The following is a 22304-nucleotide window of genomic DNA, read 5'->3' on the forward strand; positions in this document are numbered from 1 at the left end:
CTCCCCACCCCAGCTCACCTCTGCTCCGCCTCCTCCCCAAGCACACCGCCCACGCTCTAATTCTCCTCCCCTCCCAGGCTTGCGGCGCCAAACAGCTGATTGGCGCTGCAAGCCTGGGAGGCGGGAGAAGTGGAGCAGCGACCGCGCGCTCAGGGAGGGGGCGTAGGAACGCTGTAAAAAAAAAAATTGGGGGCACCGCTTTTTGGCGCCCACAAACCTTGGCGCCCTAGGCAACCGCCTAGTTTGCCTAAATGGTAGCACCGGCCCTGGCACCACTGGCTGATGGAACTCACCGCCACTAGATCTCATTGAGGCCAGGGGCTTAGGAGGATTCCCCAAAGGATGAATGTTTATATGGAGAGAGAACAGCTGCAGCTACAGGGCTAATCTTAATACTACATGAGAGGGGACGTAGGCTTGCCTACCTTGGGGAATGACCGTGGTTGGAAGGAAAGTCCCTCAAGGGCCGGTGATCCCATAATTGCTCACTGCAGCAGCTAGTGTGCCCCATGGTCAGAGTCTGCGCTAGCCCCATCTGCCCTCCTCTGGCAATTGCTGTCTTTGCTGGTTGGCTGACAACAGCATTTCCCTGCACATGCTAGGGAAGGTCCCTTTGTATCTCTCCAGCACCTGACGCGTGTCAGGGTGTTGCTGGGCAGAGCTGGAGGGTGAGGCCCTGAGATGGCTCCACCTTGCGCTGAGAGCTGGCTGGGGGCCAGGGTCCCACAGAGAGGGGGGTTACCCCCAGGCATGGAGAGCGCTGCCCTGGCCTAGAGTAGCTGCATGACCACTCCTCCCAGGATGGCTGCCCCCTCCGGAGCAGGTGGGAACAGCTTGGGGACTGGGACTGGAGCAGGGGCAATTTAGTCTGGGGGTACTGCATGGGGGAGGGGACCCGGGGTCTGTCAGTGGTCTCTCAGTGACAGGGGGCCTGTGCTCTCAGTGGTCTCTCAGTGGGGGGGGGGGGGGGGGGAGCGCCGTGGGGGGGGGGGGGGGGGGGGGGGGGTGGGTTCTCGGCGGGGGGGGGGGGGGGTATGGTCTCTCGGTGTCACAGAATGGAGGGTGCTGTGCTCTGGCATGGGGGCCCAAGGGGAGCTGGCGCTGTGCCGCCCTGCGCCCCGACCGGGCTTTGGAGCAGAGCCCGGAGCTGGAGCGCGGAGCAGTGGAGTTGCAGGTTTTTGCCTGGCGCTGGAGCGGAGCCAGAGCACAGCTCCAAAGCCCTGCCTGACAAGACCCCTCTGGCTTTGCTTTCAGGGGATCGCTCTGACGTGGAGGATAAAACCGGACACGAATTCGTGGCGCTCAGGTAACCACACGGGTGATTCCAGGGAGCCCTGGGATGTCTGCTCGGGCAGGGTGCCTGCCGCACTGCACGGGGCTCAGGCTGCCTTGCAGAGCAAAGGGCACCGGCCTCTTCTTTGCTGACCGGCTGCTGGCAAAGGGGAGTCCGAGGGCCTCCCAGGGCTCTCCAGCTGTGCTAGGCTGCCTCTCCTCTACTAGCCCCGTAAAACTGAGCAAAGAGGCCAGCGGAGCCCGATCCCAGCCCAGGGGAGACATTGGCTAGTGGCACGTAGGCTAATACCTGCAAGGCTGTCTCCTTTGCGCCCCTGCATGCGGGGGCCCGGCCATGCCCAGGAGCCTGGGACAGGGCATCTGAAGACTTTCATATCAGTGTGCGGGGGTCTTTGTAGTGAGGAACACCCTCATGAGAGCAGGAAGGGGCCCATGTGGGCGGATGGCTTGGATACTTGAGTGAGTGGGAAGCTGGGTGTGCCAAAGACAAGGCCATCAGACCCTGTAGAGAGAGGGGGCACGGGAATGCATGGGGCAGGGGAACGCATGGTCTCAGTGCATCATGCGAGGCCACCCCTACCGTTGAACATGTGAACTGTGCGCGCGTGTAGATGTGGGGCTGACACATGCTCCCTCCCAGGCTGAGCAAGGAGCTCCGGGCGAAGGAGAGGATGATTGAGACCCTTCAGGCCAAGCTTCAGGAGCGCTGCGAGACCCCATCCAGCAGCCGTGCGCTCTCCGAGTCACCCCGCTCCAACAGCAGCGCCTCCTTCCTGTCTGATGGCCCGGAGGCCTGCTCCGACGGGGATGCCACCAGCGAGTACAGCCAGTTCCAGGGGGATCGCGGCGAGCAGCCGTCCCGGCACCTCACAGGTAAAGCTGGGCGCTTCTGTGTCCTATGGACTGTGCCCAGGCAGGGGCTGGCAGAATGGGGAGGCTGCCCCGAGCCCTCTGTGCGCTCTCAGGGCTGACCAGGGCACGCAACGGGAACTGGTCTCTAGTGTCCCGAGCCGGGCCCCTTCCCCACAGTGTCTCAGGGCTCACCTCCAGCCCACAGGAGATGAGTCTTCGACTCTGGCAGCCCCATGATACTTCCATCCCAGCCAATCCGTCTGCCACTGGCCTCTGCAAAATAACACTCACAGCTACCGCCTCTCAGGGAGGTGGATTAGCTACGCCGACGGGAGAGCGCTCTCTCACGTAAGCACAACAGCTGCACCGATGCAGTGTGTGAAGTGTAGACCTGCCTTCAGAATCAGGGGGGCACCCACCTCACTCATAATGACCCTTCCAGCTCCTCCCACTGAAGTACCTTTAGGTGCTGTCAGACATCTGTGAATTCTCGGGGCGCTGCCGGCTTGGAATCGAGGCTGTGTGAAGCTGTTCCCTGGCCGCCTCCTGCCCCAGAGTCCCCTGCCACTCAACCATGTTATCCTATAAAAGAATATTATTTTTCTCCCCTGGGTGGTTGTGTGAAGAGCCCCCAAACACCAGGGAAGCTGGCTGGGAGGGGAGGGAGGTGGCACTTGTCTTCAGTGGCTTCTGGACCTGGCAATGATTAACCCGAGGTACTTAACACCTTGAGGGAGCCACCAAACTTTGCAGGCTGGCTAGAGCTGTGGGAGGAACCCCAGTAGCCTTTACAACCATGCTAAATACCTTGAGTGAACTGATTGCCAGTGCGCTCCTGCTCTGAGAGCCCAGCCTGGCCTCCATCGTGCAGCAGGACACAGAGTGGACAGAGAGCGGGACCCAGAAAGGCTGGAGAGCTGGCTCTCTCCCTTCTAGTTTTGTCTGGTCCTCAGAATTTCAGGGGTTACTTGTATCGCTAGGAGAGGGAGCGCACTGGACAGGGTGGGCTGTCAGCGGTTGCAAAGCCAGCGAGGGGGATGGAGGGGTTCTTGGGGCTTGTCTATGTGGTATGGCAAAGCAGGCCAGAGGGGTGTGACTTTTAAAAGGTGTTGCACTCTGACTGCCCTGCCTAGACCCTGCTGGTGCGCTCCAAAAGGTACTTAGTGCGCGTTAAAGGGGCCTCTGGCTGCGTGCACTAGGCACCTTTTAAAGCACACCAGCAGGGACTGTGCAGGGCAGTTAGAGGGCTTCACAAGCCACACCCCGCTGGCGCACTTGGCTGGTAGCCCCTAGACAGGCCAATTCCCTGGCAGGAGCTGCTGGGACACTGATTACCCACAGCTGCATCCCAATTGCCTGGGCCTCTTGGATGATGTCACAGCCATGCCCCATTGGGCATAGCTGAGCCCTCTTCACTCCTCCCCCCTCCCCCGAAAGGGACTGATCCTGCACTGCCCATGCAGGCTATTACAGCAGTGTCTCAGGGCCCCCTTGGGCTGCGCTCTGCGTACCAGTGGGGATGTCCAGGCTGCAGACGCACGCAGCCGGCCCATGGGGCTCAGGCTGTGGGGCTGTAAAATTGAAACCCCAGAAGTGGGGAGGGGCCTGGGGCCCACCCCACCCACACTCAGACCTCTACACCGCAGTGTTAGAGGTAGGGTGACCAGACAGCAAGTGTGAAAAATTGGGACAAGAGTTGGGGGGTAATAGGAGCCTATATAAGAGAGAGACCCAAAAATCGGGACTGTCCCTATAAAATCGAGACATCTGGTCACCCTAGTTAGAGCCCCGCAGCCTGAGTTGATGGATGGGGGCAAGCTGTGGGGGTTTCGTAGCCGAAACACCGGCCCCTGTCCCATAGCTAGGGAAGCCCCATAGATCAAAGATACACACCGCAGAGAGGTGTACTGCCGTGTAGCCTCCTTTTTGCATATTATGAAACTGAGGCACGGAGGGCCTGCTTTGGACTCTGGTGCGACTCCGAAGTGGCTGTGCTGGAGCTAGGGGGATTGCTGTAGGTTTACACCAGTGTAACTGGGATCAGGATCCAGCCCAGAGATTCCGAGCAGCTTGCCCAGGGTCACCAGGAAGCCGCTGCAGGGTTCCACACAGAACCTCTTTGGGCGCAATGCCCAGGCTTCCCAATGTGACCAGCAAGCGGGTGTCTGTGAGGCAGGCTCTGGCCATGCGTGGGCATCTCCCATCTGTGCTGGGGTGCCGTAGGAATTCGAGGAAACACCCCACTTCCGCAGCCCATTCAGATTCAGGTCAGCAAGGGGCTGTTCTATGGAGAATGCTGAGATGCCGGCTGGCCCGGCGGCTGTGTTACGTCCGGTCTCCTCTCTCTGCATCTGCTTTAGAGAGCTTGGGTCACCCGCTTCCTCCCCAGGGCGAGGGTCCCGTCGAGGCGCTACGCCTGCCTTGGCTGCAGTGGCTATTGCCCCAACCACCAGGGATGCAGCTGGGCGCTGGTGCGTGAGCCCGCACTGTCGTTGGCTCTCTGATGTGACCCTTTCTCTCTCACCTATGGGTCTCTAGACGTCACTCACCCTGCTGCTCTGGCATCCAACCCATCCCCTGCCGCTGCACCCTACCAGGCTCCAGCAGAGTCCATCAGAGGCTACCCCACTGGGCCATCTTCACAGCACCATCCCATGGACGGCGGCCAGACACGCACAGGTACAGGCCGCCTCCGGGCTGCAGCAGGGACAATGGCTTTGCAGGCGGGGTTAGCAGAGCTCAGAGGCCAGTCCTGGAGGGGCTGTCCCCAGGGGTGGAAGCTGCTCCACAGCTGCCCCCCTCCAACCCTCCCTTATTTGCAGAGGGGTGGAAGCTGGCTCCACCGTGGCTGGCTCCTTGGCGTCCTTCGAGCAGGACTTGGCCTGCCATGCATGGAGAATTTTACCTTGTTGGCATCTTGCTGGGGGTTCCCCTGCTGCCATGTCCTTCCCAGGGCTGGGGTGTAATAGCGCTGGAAGGCATGTGGGGGAGGAGCCAGGATGTGGGAGTGTCGGGGTGGGGTCAGGGCTGGCTCTAGGCACCAGCAAAGCAAGCAGTTGCTTGGGGCGGCAAATTTGCAGGGGCGCAAGAATCCAGCATGGGAGCTGAGAACCAACAGGGGGCACTGGGAGCTGTAGTTCCTTGGTTAGCTCCCTGCCTATAGAGCCAGCCCTGGAGCAGGGAAAGAACTACATTTCCCAGCATTCCCTTGGCCGCAATTAACAGGAAAGGGAGGGGGGGAAGGAGTGGAACTTAAACCTCATGCTGCAGCTTCCTGTGAATGGTAGGGACAGAGCCAGCTCTAGGTTTTTTGCTGCCCCCCCCCCCCCCCCCCCCCCCCCCCCCCCCCGCACCCCCTGCTGCCCCAGCTCTGGCCCCCACCTGCACCTCCTGCCACCCCAGCCCTGGGCTCTCCCCCAAAGAAAGAATTGGGTGGACTAAATGGACAGTGCACCTCTCTATCTGAAGCCTAGCAAGGGAGATCCCACTAGAATTTAAAATGAAAAGTAAGGGAGGGGAGGCTCTACTAGGACCTGGGCAGCTTTAGATACAGTACCAGGCACATAGGAGGATTTACACTTCTGAGCCATGGAAGCAGAAATTGACTTTTCTTTTCCAGATTTAGCTAATATTCAGAAAGGGAATCTAGCACCTGCCTTCCAGATTTGAACACCCTCAAAATTCAGGAGTGCTCAAGCTCAATTTGGGCAGCTGTTACTTCATTTCCCCCAAATCAAATATACTGATCCACTGTAACTTGCTGTAGAAAAAGTAGAATAAATTGAGCAAGAAATGCTTCCCAGTGGTTATTAGGACTGGAATTGCTATTTTCAACAGCCATTGTTTTTTTTTGTTTTATTTTTTTTTTTTTAATTTTAGTTGTTTAAAAGGAAGACAGTAATATTGCATTGGCAAATTCCCCATAGAAACAAAGAATGGAACAAAAGAATAATAAAGGCACCTCAACTTTTCCTCATTTATGTAGGACAGTCTTATAATATGCATCCAGATATCCTTCAATCACACAAGCTGAAAATTGTTCCACTTTACTGCAGTTCTGTAACCATATGGGAACCAATCCTGTCTGTGTTCTGTGCACATCCAAAATTCCTGCTGAATGATCCGCCCTGGGAGCGAGTTACCAGTGACCCAGGGCTGGGGCGGCAGGAGGGTGCAGTTGGGGGGGGGCGGAGAGAGAGAGCCGGGGGGGGGGGCAGCCAAAAATTGTTTTGCTTGGGGCAGCAAAAAACCTAGAGCCGGCCCTGTCTGAAGAGCAGGGTTGGGGGACAGCGCTCAGGGAAGGGAGCTGGTGGTAGCTGCTGCGGTCTGAACAAGCCTGCTGGTGAGTGCCTGTGTCCTTAAAGAGACAGCGCGCGGTCTCTCATATGCTTTCCCAGCAGCCAGCACACATACACACTGTCTGTGTCTCACGCACACACACACTGTCTCTGTTTCTTTCTCACACACACACACACAGTCTCTGTCTGACACACACATACTCTCTGTCTCTTTCACACTCACCTCCCAACACATACTTGTGTTGTTATTGTTACTTCTGGGTACTTCCTGCAATGCACATATATTCTCTATAATTTTCTTCTTTCAAAGTGCTGTTATTTTAGTTTTTGACTGGTCTGTGCATTTCAGAATTTTATTTCTCTCTCATGTTTAAATTCAATTCTTTGAGTAGTGAGTTCTAAAATGCCTAACCTGTCCTGGCTGCAATAATTATCCCTATGGTAACTTTTTAAAAATATATATTATATCTAGGTTTTTTGTTTCTACTGGTGGCGCACATCATCTCAATATTGGTGCACATAACAAAATTCATTCCACACATGGGTGAAAAAAATTAGAGGGAACATTGTTGGGGACACCTTTTTGTTTCAGAAAGTGGAGGAAGTAATTCAGGGGGGGCGCAACCATTTTAGACTTAATTCTGACCAACAGGGAGGAATTGGTTGAGAATCTGAAGGTGAAAGGCAATTTGGGTGAAAGTGATCATGAAGTGATATATTTCATGGTTTTAAGGAAAGGAAGGAGTGAGAGCAGCGGAATAAGGACAATGGACTTCAGAAAAGCAGACTTTTAACAAACTAAGGGCACGTCTTCACTACCCGCCGGATCGGCGGGTAGCGATTGATTCCCCGATCGCTCTGCCGTCGACTCCGGAACTCCACCGCAGTGAGAGGCGGAAGCGGAGTCGGCGGGGGAGCGGCAGCGGTTGACTCGCCGCCGTCCTCACAGCCAGGTAAGTCGACCTAAAATACGCAACTTCAGCTACGCTATTTGCGTAGCTGAAGTTGCGTATCTTAGGTCAAACACCTCCTCCCCCCCCGTAGTGTAGACCTAGCCTTAGAGAACTGGTAGCTAGGTACCCATTATAAACATAAAACCCATTATGTTTTTTGCACTTATTTGTTAAATTAGTACTCTTCGCCTGCAAAGTACTCACTAAATACATTTGTAAAGATAAGGAGGGGATGATAGGATAATGGATGAGGATGTTTTGTTTGAACTAGCAGGTACAAGGATAAGGATGGAAACTAACAACACCTGGAGTGTAATACATAACTTGTTTGTATCACTGTATAACAGGAGAACTCATAGGAGGGACATCTTTGTGCTGTCCTAGGGGACAGCATCCTGGTGTGCTGATTGAATTGGTACCATTGTCACAGGCACACATGTTAGTGTATCTGTAGCTCCTATGGAGCACTAGTACTGTGGGATTGTGGACAATAAATGTGGCCAAGCAGCTTCGCCACCAAACTGAGCCTGTGGTCTTTCTTATGAATAACATTGAGCAGTGGCGGATTAGCTACTGGGCAAATGGGGCCTGTGCCCAGGGCCCCCGGCCAATTGGGGGGCCCTGGAAAAATGGGTGCCCCTGTGCACTGACCCGCTCCGCCTGCCCAGTGCTTCTGCCGGGGAGCGTGGTCGGGGCGTGGGGGCTTGCCCCGCTCTGCCGAGCACTCCTGCCGATCCGAGCAGGGAAAGCCCCCGTGCCCCGACCCCATTTCCCTGGCAGGAGCACTGAGGGGTTGTGGGGGGGGGGACTGCAGGTAGAAGGGGTGGGAAGGGGCCCCCACTTGCTCTGGCCCAGGGCCCCACCAAACCATAATCCACCTCTGACATCGAGGTCTGCTGAATCAGCAGGCTGCACTCCCTGCTAATACAGCTAACACTGGGGCTCCAAGAACAGCCGCATTAGCAGCATTAAAAACTTAGCAGCCTTAACAACACTCCACAGCACTAACAACAGTCAGTTATTATTAGTTATGGAATTCTATGATGAGTCTGGAAACTGTTGCAAGGATGGTATCTTCGAATCTGACTACTTCTGGGAACTTGGTAAAGTAGTCCATTATAACCAGATGATCATGTCTTCAGGCTGAACGTGTCAATTCTGACTTTGTCCTGTGGAACTGCGAGTTGTTCTTGCAGTATCATTGGTTCTTTCTGCTGGGAATCTCTGTACTTCTGATACGTTCCACGCCTGCTCATCATCTCTTCAATGTCACTGCTCATTTGTGACCAGAATACAACTTCTCTAGCTCTCCTTTTTGGTTTGGTCATTCCCAGGTGCTTTTCGTGTATTGGATTCAATATTCTCCTTCCCATCACTGTGGGAACCATGACCTGTGTCCCCTTTCAGGGCGCTCCTGAGAGCACTGACAACTCATTTCTGCAGTGGAAATATACAAGTGTGCAGTGCTGATTTTTTCCTCCTTTACTTCTTGTATCACTGTTTGCAGCATTTAGCTGAATTCACATGAATGTTTATTCCTTGTTCCAGATCATCAGCCTGTGAATTGACAGATAGAGCATTTGCTCTTGAGAGTGCATCTGCCGTTACTAGGGCCCTACCAAATTCACGGCCATGAAAAATGCATCATGGACTGTGAAATCTGGTTTCTCTCTGTGAAATCTGGTCTTTTGTGTGCTTTCACCCTATACTTTACAGATTTCACGGGGGAGACAAGTGTTTCTTAACTTGGGGGCCCTGACCCAAAAGGGAGTTGCAGGGGGGGGTCGCAAGGTTATTTTAGGGGGGTCACAGTATTACCAACCTTGCTTCTGCACTGCTGCCTTCAGAGCTGGGCAGCCGCTGATTGAGGGCCCAGCTCTTCAGGCAGCAGCGCAGAAGTAAGGGTGGTAATACCATACCAGGCCATCCTTACTTCTGCACTGCTGCTGGCAGCAGCTCTGCCTTCAGAGCTTGGCTCTGAGCCAGCAGCCACCGCTCACTAGCTGTCCAGCTCTGAAGGCAGCGCCGCTGCCAGCAGCAGTGCAGAAGTAAGGGTAGGGTACCACAACCCCCCTTCACAATTCCTTTTTGGGTCAGGATCCCTACAATTACAACACCATGAAATTTCAGATTTAAATAGCTGAGATCATGAAATTTATGATTTTTTAAATCACATGAGCATGAAATTGACCAAAATGGGTCATGAATTTGGTAGGGCCCTAGCCATTACTATGTGGTGTCTGGGTTGGAACTCAAAGGTTACATGTGTGACAGACCCAGAGCGGTTGGGTGCAGGAGTCTGGTCCTGTTGGGATCTGGAAAGTGGGTGGGTGGAAGTCCACTGCTAAAGGACCTTCCCCAGCCTAAGGGGAGGATCTAGAAAGTCCGGGATCTCAATTAATTACGGAGGACAACTAAAGATATAACGGACAGGAGTGAGGTCACAGGGCTAAACGAAGGGAACCTGATGGGGACACCGAGCAGAGAACCCCGGACAGTGCCCACTGCTCCTCGAAAGTGTCAAGGGAGCCAGCAAACACCACCCAGAAGAACTCCGCCTGGACGTATGAATGGATGGAGGATCAGAAATAGGCCCTGCAGTCGCAGGAAACCCCATCAGCCAACCTCCTCTCTCTGGTCTTGTAGATGGCCATTTTGGTCAGTGCTAGGAGGAGGTTGACAAGGAGGTCCCGCGACTTGGTGGGGCCATGGATAGGGAGTGCATAGATAAGGAGGTGAGGGGAAAAGTGCAGCCAAAAACGTAACAGGATGTTTAAGAGGAGCCGGAATAGGGGCTGCAACCTGGTGCACTCTAGATACACGTGCGCCAGGGTCTCCTTCATGCTGCAGAAGTGGCAGGTGTCCAGCACGGGGGTCAACCACGCCAAGAAGACGCCCGTGCTCACGGCTCCGTGAAGGAGCCCCCAACTAATATCCCCAACAGGCTTCGGGACCAGGGTGGAATATAGGCTGGCCCACCGGGGTTCCTCACTCTCCAGAGGTGGTAGGAGGTCCCGCCATGTCGTGACGTGACGGGACGTGAGGGTCAGGACATGAAGGGTGTGGAGCATGAGCGTATACAGATGTTTCCTTGGCATGGTCTGGAAACGAGCTGGCTGCAGTTCATTCAGCCAGCTCACGGTGAAGGGGTGGGATGGCTGGGTGGGGCCACAGGGCAGGGGCCCGATGAAAAGGTCCGGAGGGCCTGGGGTGTAGGGTGGGTGGGGAGCCCCCTCCTGCAGAAGGAAGACAGGGACTAAAGAGGGTTCTTACACCAAACCCGTTGACTGGCCGATGATGAAGGTGACTCAGTAAGCTGTAACCCTCCTCTCTAGGAGGGAAGAGAGGCTACATTGAGGGTCACAGCAAACCTCTGAGGCAAACCCTAACCGCCCAGAAGTGCAGGACCTCGCGAGGCAAAGCTGGTGCTCTGCCACACATAATTCTGTATTTTCGAAAGCAGCCCCAGTCTCAGTGGTTCTTCGCAAAGTTCCTTTTGTGAATCGCAATCAGTAGTTTCAGAGGGGTAGCCATGTTTGTGATCAGTTTCTGCTTTGAAGCATTGAGAAAATCACTGCAGCTGTCATATCCCTTGAGGCACAGGAGACACAACCAGTTCTATGACACTGTAATAGTACTGCTCCCACCCTCTTTTCAAGGCATCTGTGGAGAGTTTGATGCTTTCAATGGATCAAAAAACTGCAGCACTGGAGCTGATATCAGAATGGGCTTTCATGTTCTGGCATCCATGCTCATTCAGTGACCTTGTGGCGGAGGTGTCTTAGGTGAGTTGTGGAAGCTACATAGTTAGGCATGAACTTGCTGGCATAGTTCCTAGCAGCCTTTGAATTCCCTTTTTTATCTTTTTATTCCCTTTTTTAATGGGGGAGGGACAGCTCAGTGGTTTGAGCATTGGCTTGCTAAAGCCAGGGTTGTGAGTTCAATCCTTGATGGGTCCACTTAGGGATCTGGAGCAAAATCAGTACTTGCCTCTGCTAGTGAAGGCAGGGGGCTGGACTTGATGACCCTTTGGGGTCCCTTCCAGTTCTATGAGATAGGTATATCTCCACATATTATTATTTATATCTTCAGGTCTTGACATGTTCAGTATTGTCCAAATCTTTGTTTCATTGGTCAACACTCCCTTTGAGGTCACTCTCTCCTCCCAGGTATGTTATCTCCATGATTTGAAATTGACATTTGCCTTAATTCAGTTTAAGGTTATTTGCTCTTACAATTTCCAATACTCTCTTCACTTGTTCCTGATATTCAACAGCAGTGCTGCCCAAATTATTGTGCCCTCAGGCTACACTTTCACACCTCCTAGGGCCTCTCACATCTGACTCATGTTCTGCAGGCAAACATATGCTGAAAGGAAGTTTTAGGAAGCAGTATCTACCAAATGGTGTGTTGAAAGTACAAGTCAGTAAGTTTGCAGATGACACTAAGCTGAGGGAAGAGGTAGATATGTTGGAGGGTAGGGATAGGGTCCAGAGTGACCTAGACAAATTGGAGGATTGGATCAAAAGAAATCTGATGAGGTTTAACAAGGACAAGTGCAGAGTCCTGCACTTAGGAAGAAAGAATCCCATGCACCGCTACAGGCTGGGAACCGACTGGCTAAGCAGCAGTTCTGCAGAAAAGGATCTGGGGATTACAGTGGATGAGAAGCTGGATATGAGTCAGTAGTGTGCCCTTGTTGCCAAGAAGGCTAACAGCATATTGGGATGTATTAGTAGGAGCATTGCCAGCAGATCGAGGGAAGTGATTATTCCCCTCTATTCGGCACTGGTGAGGCCACACCTAGAATATTGTGTCCAGTTTTGGTCCCCCCACTACAGAAGGGATGTGGACAAATCGGAGAGAGTCCAGCGGAGGGCAACGAAAATGATTAGGGGGCTGGGGCACATGATTTACGAGGAGAGGCTGAGGGAACTGGGGTTATTTAGTCTGCAGAAATTAAGAGTGAGAAGGGATTTGATAGCAGCCTTCAACTACCTGAGGGGGGGTTCCAAAGAGGCTGGAGCTCGGCTGTTGTCTGTGGTGGCAGATGACAGAACAAAAAGCAATGGTCTCAAGTTCCAGTGAGGGAAGTCTAGGTTGGATATTAGGAAACATTGTTTAACTAGGAGGGTGGTGAAGCACTGGAATGGGTTACCTGGGGAGGTGGTGGAATCTCCATCCTTAGAGGTTTTTAAGGCCCGGCTTGACAAAGCCTTGGCTGGGATGATTTAGTTGGTGTTGGTCCTGCTTTGAGTAGGGGGTTGGACTAGATGACCTCCTGAGGTCTCTTCCAACCCTAATATTCTATGATTCTATGATCTTGGAGCTCTGTATCCAAGGGGATCTGCCAAAATCCTGATGATGCATCTAATTTGCTGAAGAATTTGGCTCCTGCCATCTCAGACAATATTTTACTTCTTGTGGGCAAGTAGAAATGTTCTCTTTTTATGTTTTTGTTCAGCTCCTTAAGGTCCATGCACAGCTGTGGTCCCTCTCCTTTTTTTTCTATGATTTCTAAGGACTGATCCCAATCTGATGGTCTTCTATTCTCCAAATAATACCATCTTCCATGAGATGCAGAGATGCAGAAAAGGGCTGCTAGGATTATCCAACGAATGGAAAACCTGCCTTATGACAGGAGACTCAAGGAGCTTGGCTTGTTTAGCCTAACCAAACGAAGGCTGATGGGAGATAGCTTTGCGGTCTATAAATACATTTGAGGGATAAACACCAGGGAGGGAGAGGAGTTATTTAAGTTCAGTGCCAGTGTTGACACAAGAACAAATGGATATAAACTGGCCATCAACAAGTTTAGCCTTAAAAATAGATGACGTTTTCTAGCCATCAGAGGAGTGAAGTTCTGTAACAGCCTCCCAAGGGGAACGGTGGGGGGGGAGAAGGAGGGTAAAAAAAATACTGAGCCTGATAAGTTTATGAAGGGGATCGTATGATGGGACTGCTTATAGTGGCATGTAACCAATCTGCAACTGCTAGTAGCAAAAATCCCCAACGGCTGGAGATGGGACACTAGATGGGGAGGGCTCTGAGTTATTACAGAGAATTCTTTCCCAGGTGTCTGGCTGGTGGGTCTCACCAACATGCTCAGGATCTAACTGATCACCATATTTGTGGTAGGGAAGGAATTTTCCCCCAGGTCAGATTAGCAGAGATCCTGAGGGTCTTTCACATTCCTCTGGAGCATGGGGCACAGGTCACTTGCTGGTTTGAACTAGAGTAAATGGTGGATTCTCTATGACTTGAAGTCTTTAAATCATTATTTGAGGATTTCAGTAACTCAGCCAGAAGTTAGGGGTCTATTACAGGAGTGGGTGGGTGAGGTTCTCTGGCCTGGAATGTGCAAGAGGTCCAACTAGATGATCATGATAGTCCCTGCTGGCCTTAAAGTCTGTGATCTCTTCTTCTAGTATCTTTCTTAAAAATTGTGGAACTTTTCATGTAGCATATACCACTGTCTCTGTATCTTCTCTTAACCTTATCTTGTATGTTAGTGGAAGGCACCCATTTCCTGTGGATACATCATTATATGATGCTATTAATACTTTCATATCCAGTTCTTATTGTCCTTCTGTCTCTCTGTGGCATATATCCTCATAATGAGACCAAGCCCCTTACACATGTGTAGGCCGAAGACTGGTTGCTTGCCTCTATGTACCACCACAAACTCTTGTTTTATCATCTTCCCTTTGTATTTAAGTGTCAGCATGCACTCTCCCAACACTGGAATTGTTCCTCCATTATAGTTTTTCACAGACACTTTTGACTCTTCCACTTTTATGGTCTGCTTACGTCTTTCTATTTCAGTTTCTGTTACTACATTTACTTATGCCCCAGTGTCTATCCTGTATGTCCTATAAGTAAGGCTACATTTTAGTCACGGGTATTTTTAGTAAAAGTCATGGATAGGTCACATGCAGTAAACAAAAATTCATGACCCGTGACCTGTCCGATATACCCCTAACTAAATCTTGGTGGGGGGAGGGGGGGTGGCCCAGGGGTGCCGTGGGTGCTGGGGAGGGGGGCGGCCCGGGGGCACCACGGGTGCTGGGGAGGGGGGGAGTTGGCAGGGCTGGCAGGCTCCCTACCTGGCTCTGTGCCTCCCCGGAAGCAGCAACATCCCCCTCCCTCATTTCCTAGGCAGAGGTGTGGCCAGGCAGCTCTGTGCACTGCCTCCGCCCCGAGTGCCGGCTCCGCAGGGACGGTGCCTACAGGCCGGAAGCAGTGCGCAGAGGTGCCTGGCTGCACCTCCGCCTAAGAGCTGAGGGAAGGGGATGTTGCCGCTTCCGGGGAACCCCCCCCAAAGGTAAGTGACGTCCAGAGCCCTTACCCTGTCCCATGCCCCAACCCCCTGCCCTGAGCCCCCTCCTACACCCAAACTCCTGCTGCTGCTGGGGGAGAGGGGTGCCGTGGCCTGAGACTGCCCCAGCAGCAGCCAGTGCAACTGGCCCAGGAGTTGCCTGAGCTGCTCAGGTGGCCCCTGGGCCAGCCGCACCAACCGCTGCAGAAGTCATGGAGGTCCCAGAAAGTCATGGAATCCGTGACCTCCGTGACAAACGTGCTGTCTTACATATAAGTGCCATTTGTGCACATTTTAATTAGCCAATCTTTTGAGTTTTCAGCCTCTTCCATTACTGTGCTTAAGAATAGATCTTCTTCTTCAGATTATATAGTCTCATTATATGGTGATTATAACATTCTTTCTATTCCACTAGTATATCTGGACGGTGTAAACAAAAGCCATGAAAGTTAGACATTTTTAAATCAGCAGGTCAGATAACTTGCATCTAAGAGTTTTAAAAGAGCTGGCTGAGGAGCTCACTGGTCCAGTAATGTTGATTTTCAATAAGTCTTGCAGCACTGGACAAGTTCCCAAAGACTGGAAGAAAGCTAATGTTATGCCAATTTTTAGAAAGGGTAAATGGGATGACTTGGATAATTATAGCCTGACATGGGACTCGATTATTAAAGAAGTGAAGGAGGGTAATGTAATTAATGCAAATCAACATGGGTGTATGGAAAACAGATCCTGTCAAACTAACTTGATATCTTATTTTGGTGGGATTACAAATTTGGTTGATAAAGGTAATAGTGTTGACATAACGTACTTAGACTTCTCTGAGGTGTTTGTACTGCATGGCATTTTGATTAAAAAATTAGACGATATAAAATTAACATGGTACACATTAAAAGGATTAAAAACTGGCTAGCTGATAGGTCTCAGTAACTGTAAATGGTGAATCGTCATTGAGTGGGTGTGTTTCCAGTAGGATCCCCACAGAGATCAGTTCTTGGCCTTATGCAATTTTTAACATTTTTATTAATGACGTGGAAGGAAACCTAAAATCATCACTGATAAAGTTTGAAGATGACACAAAAATTGGGGAAGTGGCAAATAATGAAGAGGACAGGTCACTGATACAAAGTGATGTGGATCACTTGGTAAACTGGGTGCAAGCAAACAGTATGAGTTTAATACAGCTGAATGTAAATGTATAAATATAGGAACAAAAAATGAAGGCCACTTACAGGGTGGGGGACTCTATCAAGGGAAACAGTGACTCTGAAAAAGATTTGGGCGTGGTGGTGGATAAACTGCTGAACATGAGCTCCCAGTGTGACGCTGTGGCCAAAAGAGCTAATGAGATTCTGGGATGCATAAACAGGAATCTTGAGTAGGAGTAGAGAGGTTATTTTACCTTTATATTTGGCACTGGTGCAACTGCTGCTGGAATCCTAGGTGTAGTTCTGGTGCCCACAATTCAGGAAGGAGGCTGATAAATTGGAGACGGTTCAGAGAAGAGCCATGAGAATGATTAAAGGGTTAGAAAACCTGCCTTATAGTGATAGACTCAAAGAGCGCAATCTATTTAATTTAACAAAGAGAAGATTAAGGGGTGACTTGATTACAGTCTATAAATATCTACATGGAGAAAAAATATTTAATAAGGGGTTCTTCGATCTAACAGAGAAAGATATAATACAATCCAATGACTGGAAGTTGAAGCTAGACAAATTCAGACTGGAAATAAGATTAAATTTTTTTAACAGTGAGAGTAATTAACCACTGGAACAATTTACCAAGGATTGTGGTGGATTCTCCATCCCTGACAACTTTTAAATCAAGAGTGAATGTTTCTCTGAAAGATCTGTTCTTGGCGGTTGGTGAAATTCTCTGGCCTGTGTTGTACAGGAGGTCAGACTTGATGATTACAATGGTCTCTTCTGGCCTTGGCATCTATGAATCTACTTCAGGAATCCTTTTCTGTACTTTCCTGCTTTCTCTGCACATTTTAGCATAATGGTTAGGTTCATTACAGTTTCTGCATATCTGCCCGAATGCTGTTCATTTGCGATACTCATGCTGGCTGCCACATTGCTGGCATTGTTTCTTGCTTTCCATGTTTCTGTCCTTAGCTGACTTAATTTCCACGAATTTTTCCATTGCTGGTTTCGCTATGGTACTCACAAGCATATGCCTCTGGCTTTTCATTTGTGTTTCGGTGTGTTCTGCTGCTTGGCATGTACATATTCTATTATTATTATTATTATTTGTGTTACTTTAGTGCTTCAGAGCCCTAGTCATAGATCAGGGCTCCGTTGTGGTTGGTGCTGTACAAACACAGAACAAAAGGACAGTCCCTGCCCTAAGGGTCTTACAATCTAAATATAAGACAAGAGACCACGGATGGATATCGACAGACATGGGAGTGAGTACAAGTAGACAATGAGGCAATACTGGTCAGTGTGATAGGCAGTGCTCTTTGTGGATATTTATGAGGAACTCCTGTTGCCCTTTCTAGTGTCAGACTCAGATCCATCTGCCTTTAACTCTTCACAGACTTTTTTATTGTTACACTCCAGGACAATCTGGTCTTTAATGAGAGAATCTTTTAATATTCCATATTCGCAGCACTGACTTCTTAGTTTCAACTCTGTGACAAACTCTTCTGTTTCCCCTTCATTCATTGTCCTCATCCGGAACATAGATTTTCCGTAAGTAACATTTTTTTCTAAGGACACAATGATCTTCAAACATTTTCATTATTTCTGCAAAGCTTTCCTCTCTTTCCCAGCCATCATCTGTATGGAATGCATCGTAGACATCTACGGCTTCTGTGCCTGCCACTATTAAGGGCAGAGGAATCTTTTGCTCATCGTCCAGTTTATTTGCTCCTGTGGCTTTCCTAGACAGCTCAACCTGCTGTTTGAACCTTTTCCAGGCACATTCAGCATTTCCCCTGATTGTCAGGGCTGGTGGGGAAGTTCATTGCAGTTGCACAAGCACTGTAGCAGTGCACAAGCTCTGCACTGGCACCAACCCCAGCACCCTATGCCATCCAGTCCTGATCCCATGTTGTACCTTACTGATAGGCAGATCATTTTCAGAATGAACCCTTTATTAAGAATGGAAACTATGTACTGAAATGAGGAAACAAAACTCCCTGCTACAGTCTGGCTGCAGCCTCTGACTGCTTTGTCCTGGGCTCCTTTGTTTCTGCCTCAATCAGGAAGAGTGTCACAAGAAACCAAAGATGCATAAAGAGTGTACAGGAGGTGTGGCATCTGTACAGTTCCTGCAGGAGTTCCTCTGTAACCACTGTCAAGTTGTTTGTAAAGGTAACAACAAAGGCAAGTTTTAAGCAGGACAATGAGGTGGCTTTGCAGATGACTATGGGGAACTCCTCCCAAGAATGAGGGGCAACACAGAATCGACATTTCGATGGCATATGAGAGACGATAAATCTACAAGCATCATGGCATTTGTCAGTCATGTCATCCCATAGCACTTTCTGCTGTCTGAAAAAACACACTGACCTTTGCTCCAATTCAGATGCATGTCAAAGGCATGTGTCTGGCCACCAGAACTCCCAAATGCAGTGCAGTTAGTTCTGCTTGATTAAGGGTGGGCCATATTAGAGACCCCAGGGCAGGGAGGAAACAACTCAGTCACTGAAGAGGCTATCTTCCACCTATCCCAAAATCTGCAGAGACGTCAACTCCTCCCCAATAGCATCAGACAGCGGGCAGATCTAGAAATATTAGTGCTGACAGCTGACTGTTGTCCATTGCCAGGAGTGATTAATTAGGCCAAGAAATAAATGCAGGGTTCATAACATCCCTGGGCCTGTGCCCAGACACATGCATTTAAAGGGAAACTTTGAAAACTCATGGCGATCGGGGGAGGTCCTGGATGACTGGAAAAATGCTAATGTAGTGCCCATCTTTAAAAAAGGGAAGAAGGAGGATCCGGGGAACTACAGGCCAGTCAGCCTCACCTCAGCCCCTGGAAAAATCATGGAGCAGGTCCTCAAGGAATCAATTCTGAAGCACTTAGAGGAGGGGAAAGTGATCAGAAATCTGAGGTTCAACAAGGACAAATGCAGAATCCTGCACTTAGGACGGAAGAATCCCAGGCACTGCTACAGACTAGGGACCAAATGGGTAGGCACCAATTCTGCAGAAAAGGACCTAGGGGTTACAGTGGACGAGAAGCTGGATATGAGTCAACAGTGTGCCCTTGTTGCTAAGAAGGCTAACGGCATTTTGGACTGTATAAGTGGGGGCATTGCCAGCAGATCAAGGGATGTGATCATTTCCCTCTATTCAACATTGGTGAGGCCTCTTCTGGAATACTGTGTCCAGTTTTGGGCCCCACACTACAAGAAGGATGTGGAAAAATTGGAAAGATACAGCGGAGGGCAACAAAAATGATTAGGGGGCTGGAGCACATGACTTATGAGGAGAGGCTGAGGGAACTGGGATTGTTTAGTCTGCAGAAGAGAAGAATGAGGGGGGATTTGATAGCTGCTTTCAACTACCTGAAAGGAGGTTCCAAAGAGGATGGATCTAGACTGTTCTCAGTGGTAGCAAATGACAGAACAAGGAGTAATGGTCTCAAGTTGCAGTGGGGGAGGTTTAGGTTGGATATTAGGAAAAACTTTTTCACTAGGAGAGTGGTGAAGCACTGGAATGGGTTACCTAGAGAGGTGGTGGAATCTCCTTCCTTAGAGGTTTTTAAGGTCAGGCTTGACAAAGCCCTGGCTGGGATGATTTAGTTGGGGATTGGTCCTGCTTTGAGCAGGGGGTTGGACTAGATGACCTCCTGAGGCCCCTTCCAACCCTGATAGTCTATGATTCTATGATTCAGGAGACTGTAGAACCATTTTTGCCACAACCCGCTCAGCTAGCTAAGCCAGAGAGCCATCTCTAGACACCAACGTTCTGAGCAGGAGGTCAATCAGGGTCTTCTTCAAGGGTAATGTCTATGCAGCAATCACAGGTGTGACTGCAACACATGTAGATACCTGATCTAGCTTTGATCTAGCTAGCTGAAATCACAATAGCGGGGAAGCCATAGCAGCACAGGCTGTACAAGTCCATCTAGGACCCCAGGTATGTACTCAAGCAGCTAGACAATTGTGCTGCTGTGGCTCCACTGCTATAGTTATTCTAGCTAGATAGAAGGTAGCTGAGGTATGTCTACTGTACTGCAGTCACACCTCTGATTGCAGGGCAGGTATAACCTTAGAGGCAGGCATTTGCCCTGACAAACCATGTCATAAGCATAAGCATATACTTGTGAGCAAATGCCTATATCTGTAAGGAGATGTCTATGCCTTCTCCCTAGTTGCCATTAAGTGCCTGCAGATCACAAAGAGGGTGGGTGGTATGAACTGTGTCCGGGGCACGCGTTCCATCCCCAGTAGAACTGGAATTCAATGGCCTTTTGTTGGGAGCAACATCGACTGAGAGGCTTGCTGGCCTTGCTCACTCAGGTTGTGGGGTGTTTGAGCAGATGGTAACCCCTGTAATACAGCAGGTGTGGGTTCTCAATTCAGCATCCCCCCAGGGTGGGCTGTAGGCCTGATGTCTCTGACAGGCCCCCTAGGCAAATCAGAGCGGGTACGAATTTGATGCATAGCAGATTGAGCAAGTCTGCATGGGTGGGCCTTCCAGATCTGCTCCCCATTCCTCACTGCTCCCCTCTATTGCCCAGTCTGCTGGCACACCATTGAAATCAATGGGAATTCCACATTGGGGTCAAACACAGGAAGTGGAAGATTTCCCCAGTGTGGATTGGAGAGGGGCTGGGGCCCCGAGTATGGCTGCACTCTGGAGGGGAAGTGTAGCCACGAGGGGGAAGAGCACTCGACTGCTGAGTCAGCTGAAGTCACAGAGTGATGGGCCACAACATTCTGACCATTCAGTGGTGTAAAATTCCCTAAACCAAACCTGATCTGCGGTGTGGCTGAGCTCCACTGCCAGGTCTGTTCCCGAATTGCCAATGCCGATCACAATGACTCTCTTCCCCGAGAACTCCTGGGGCTTCTTGTAATCCCGGCTGTGGAAGTAGCGGCCTTTGAACTTTTCGATCCCTGCAAAGAAGGAGTGGAGCAGCTGTGGGTGTGTCCCATGCCTCCTGTATTGTCCTGGGGGTCTGAGATTCAAGGGAATAGCAGGACTGCAAGGGTCTGCAGCATTCCTTGTGCCCTGGGCAGGAGTGACACACACACAGCAGTTAGACAATCCATGAGTGTGTAAAACTCAGTAAAAATCCCTCCTTGGTACATGTGATGTCATCATCCTGCTTATTCTCCAGTCAAGCACAGAGTTCTCCAGGAGTAGACAGGGACCCCTCGATTTCCAATGCAAGTGACAAGCAGAAAAAAATAATCTTTAAAAAGCCTTTCAGGACTTTAAATGAAATGAAGCAAACGAGGGCAGAAGCCAAGTGTTTTCCCCTCCCACTTTGTAGGTCACCTTTAAAGCTGGACTGCACAAGGAAACTGAGCTGTGGATGACACTCCTCTGGGGGTCTAATATGCAGCTGGATTTGGCTCTGGATTTGCTTTTCTTTGCTCATAACCTCTGCAAGTGCCATCTTCATTTTAACCCTTGTGACCACATGTACCAAGGAACTTTTGTTTCAGAATTTGGAAATTTCATTTCAAATTTTTAACTTCTTATTTTTCATTTTATTATTTTTACTTTCATAAATTCTCAATAGTAATATTGCATAAGAGGACATCATGGTTGAAATATTCCATATTCATTTAATCTGTTATTTTTAAAATTGGTAAGGGCAGGTACTATTTAGTAATGATTGAAATACTTTATTTCCTTGATCATAGAGCCTTCAGTTTGTGTCATAACTGAAATGTGAAACTATTAATTTTCAAAATCTCCTGTGAAATGGAAATTCTGAGTTTTGACCAGCTGTAATGCTGCCTCCAGGGTCCAGTCCTCCAGGACAGAACAGGGCATCCACTAGGAGCCTCTGCAGACCTGCCATCGTCTCCATCAGGAAACCCCTCTGGTCCCAGACCACATGAGGGGATGGAGGGACTGGAACTAGAACATAACATATGGAGATGCAGAGAGACATAAAGGGTTTAGTTTCAGAGTGGTAGCCGTGTTAGTCTGTATCAGCAAAAACAACGAGGAGTCCTTGTGGCACCTTAGAGACTAACATATTTATTTGGGCATAAAATTTCGTGGGCTAAAATCCACTTCATCAGATGCATGGAGTGGAAAATACAGGAGCAAGTATAAATACATGAAAGGATGGGAGTTGCCTTACCAAGTGTAAGGTCAGTCTAACGAGACAAATCAATTAACAGCAGGATACCAAGGGAGGAAAAATAACTTTTGAAGTGGTAATGAGAGTGGCCCATTTCAAACAGTTGACAAGAAGGTGTGAGTAACAGTAGGGCGAAATTAGTATTGGGGAAATTAGGTTTAGGTTTTGTAATGACCCAACCACTCCCAATCTTTATTCAGGCCTAATCTGATGGTGTCCAGTTTGCAAATTAATTCCAATTAGTTTTGCACTCCACGTTCTACCTGGGAAGGAGTCCAGTGGCAGATGGGCGTTGGTGTGATGGCC

General features: G+C 50.0%; 1 protein-coding gene across 1 annotated transcript in view; it reads left to right on the top strand.

Annotated features, from left to right (window-relative positions):
* LOC112107391 (myomegalin-like) overlaps window positions 1-22304 on the top strand; it is a 146602-nt gene that overhangs the window by 50936 nt on the left and 73362 nt on the right. Inside the window, exons 25-27 of the mRNA XM_024201076.2 lie at window positions 1255-1306; window positions 1934-2166; window positions 4684-4824. Coding sequence (XP_024056844.1) covers window positions 1255-1306; window positions 1934-2166; window positions 4684-4824 — 426 coding nt within the window. The remainder of the gene's footprint in view (window positions 1-1254; window positions 1307-1933; window positions 2167-4683; window positions 4825-22304) is intronic.

The sequence above is a fragment of the Terrapene carolina genome, unplaced genomic scaffold, assembly GCF_002925995.2.
Source record: "Terrapene carolina triunguis isolate 2854851 unplaced genomic scaffold, T_m_triunguis-2.0 Scaffold210, whole genome shotgun sequence".
Taxonomy (NCBI): Eukaryota; Metazoa; Chordata; order Testudines; family Emydidae; genus Terrapene; species Terrapene triunguis.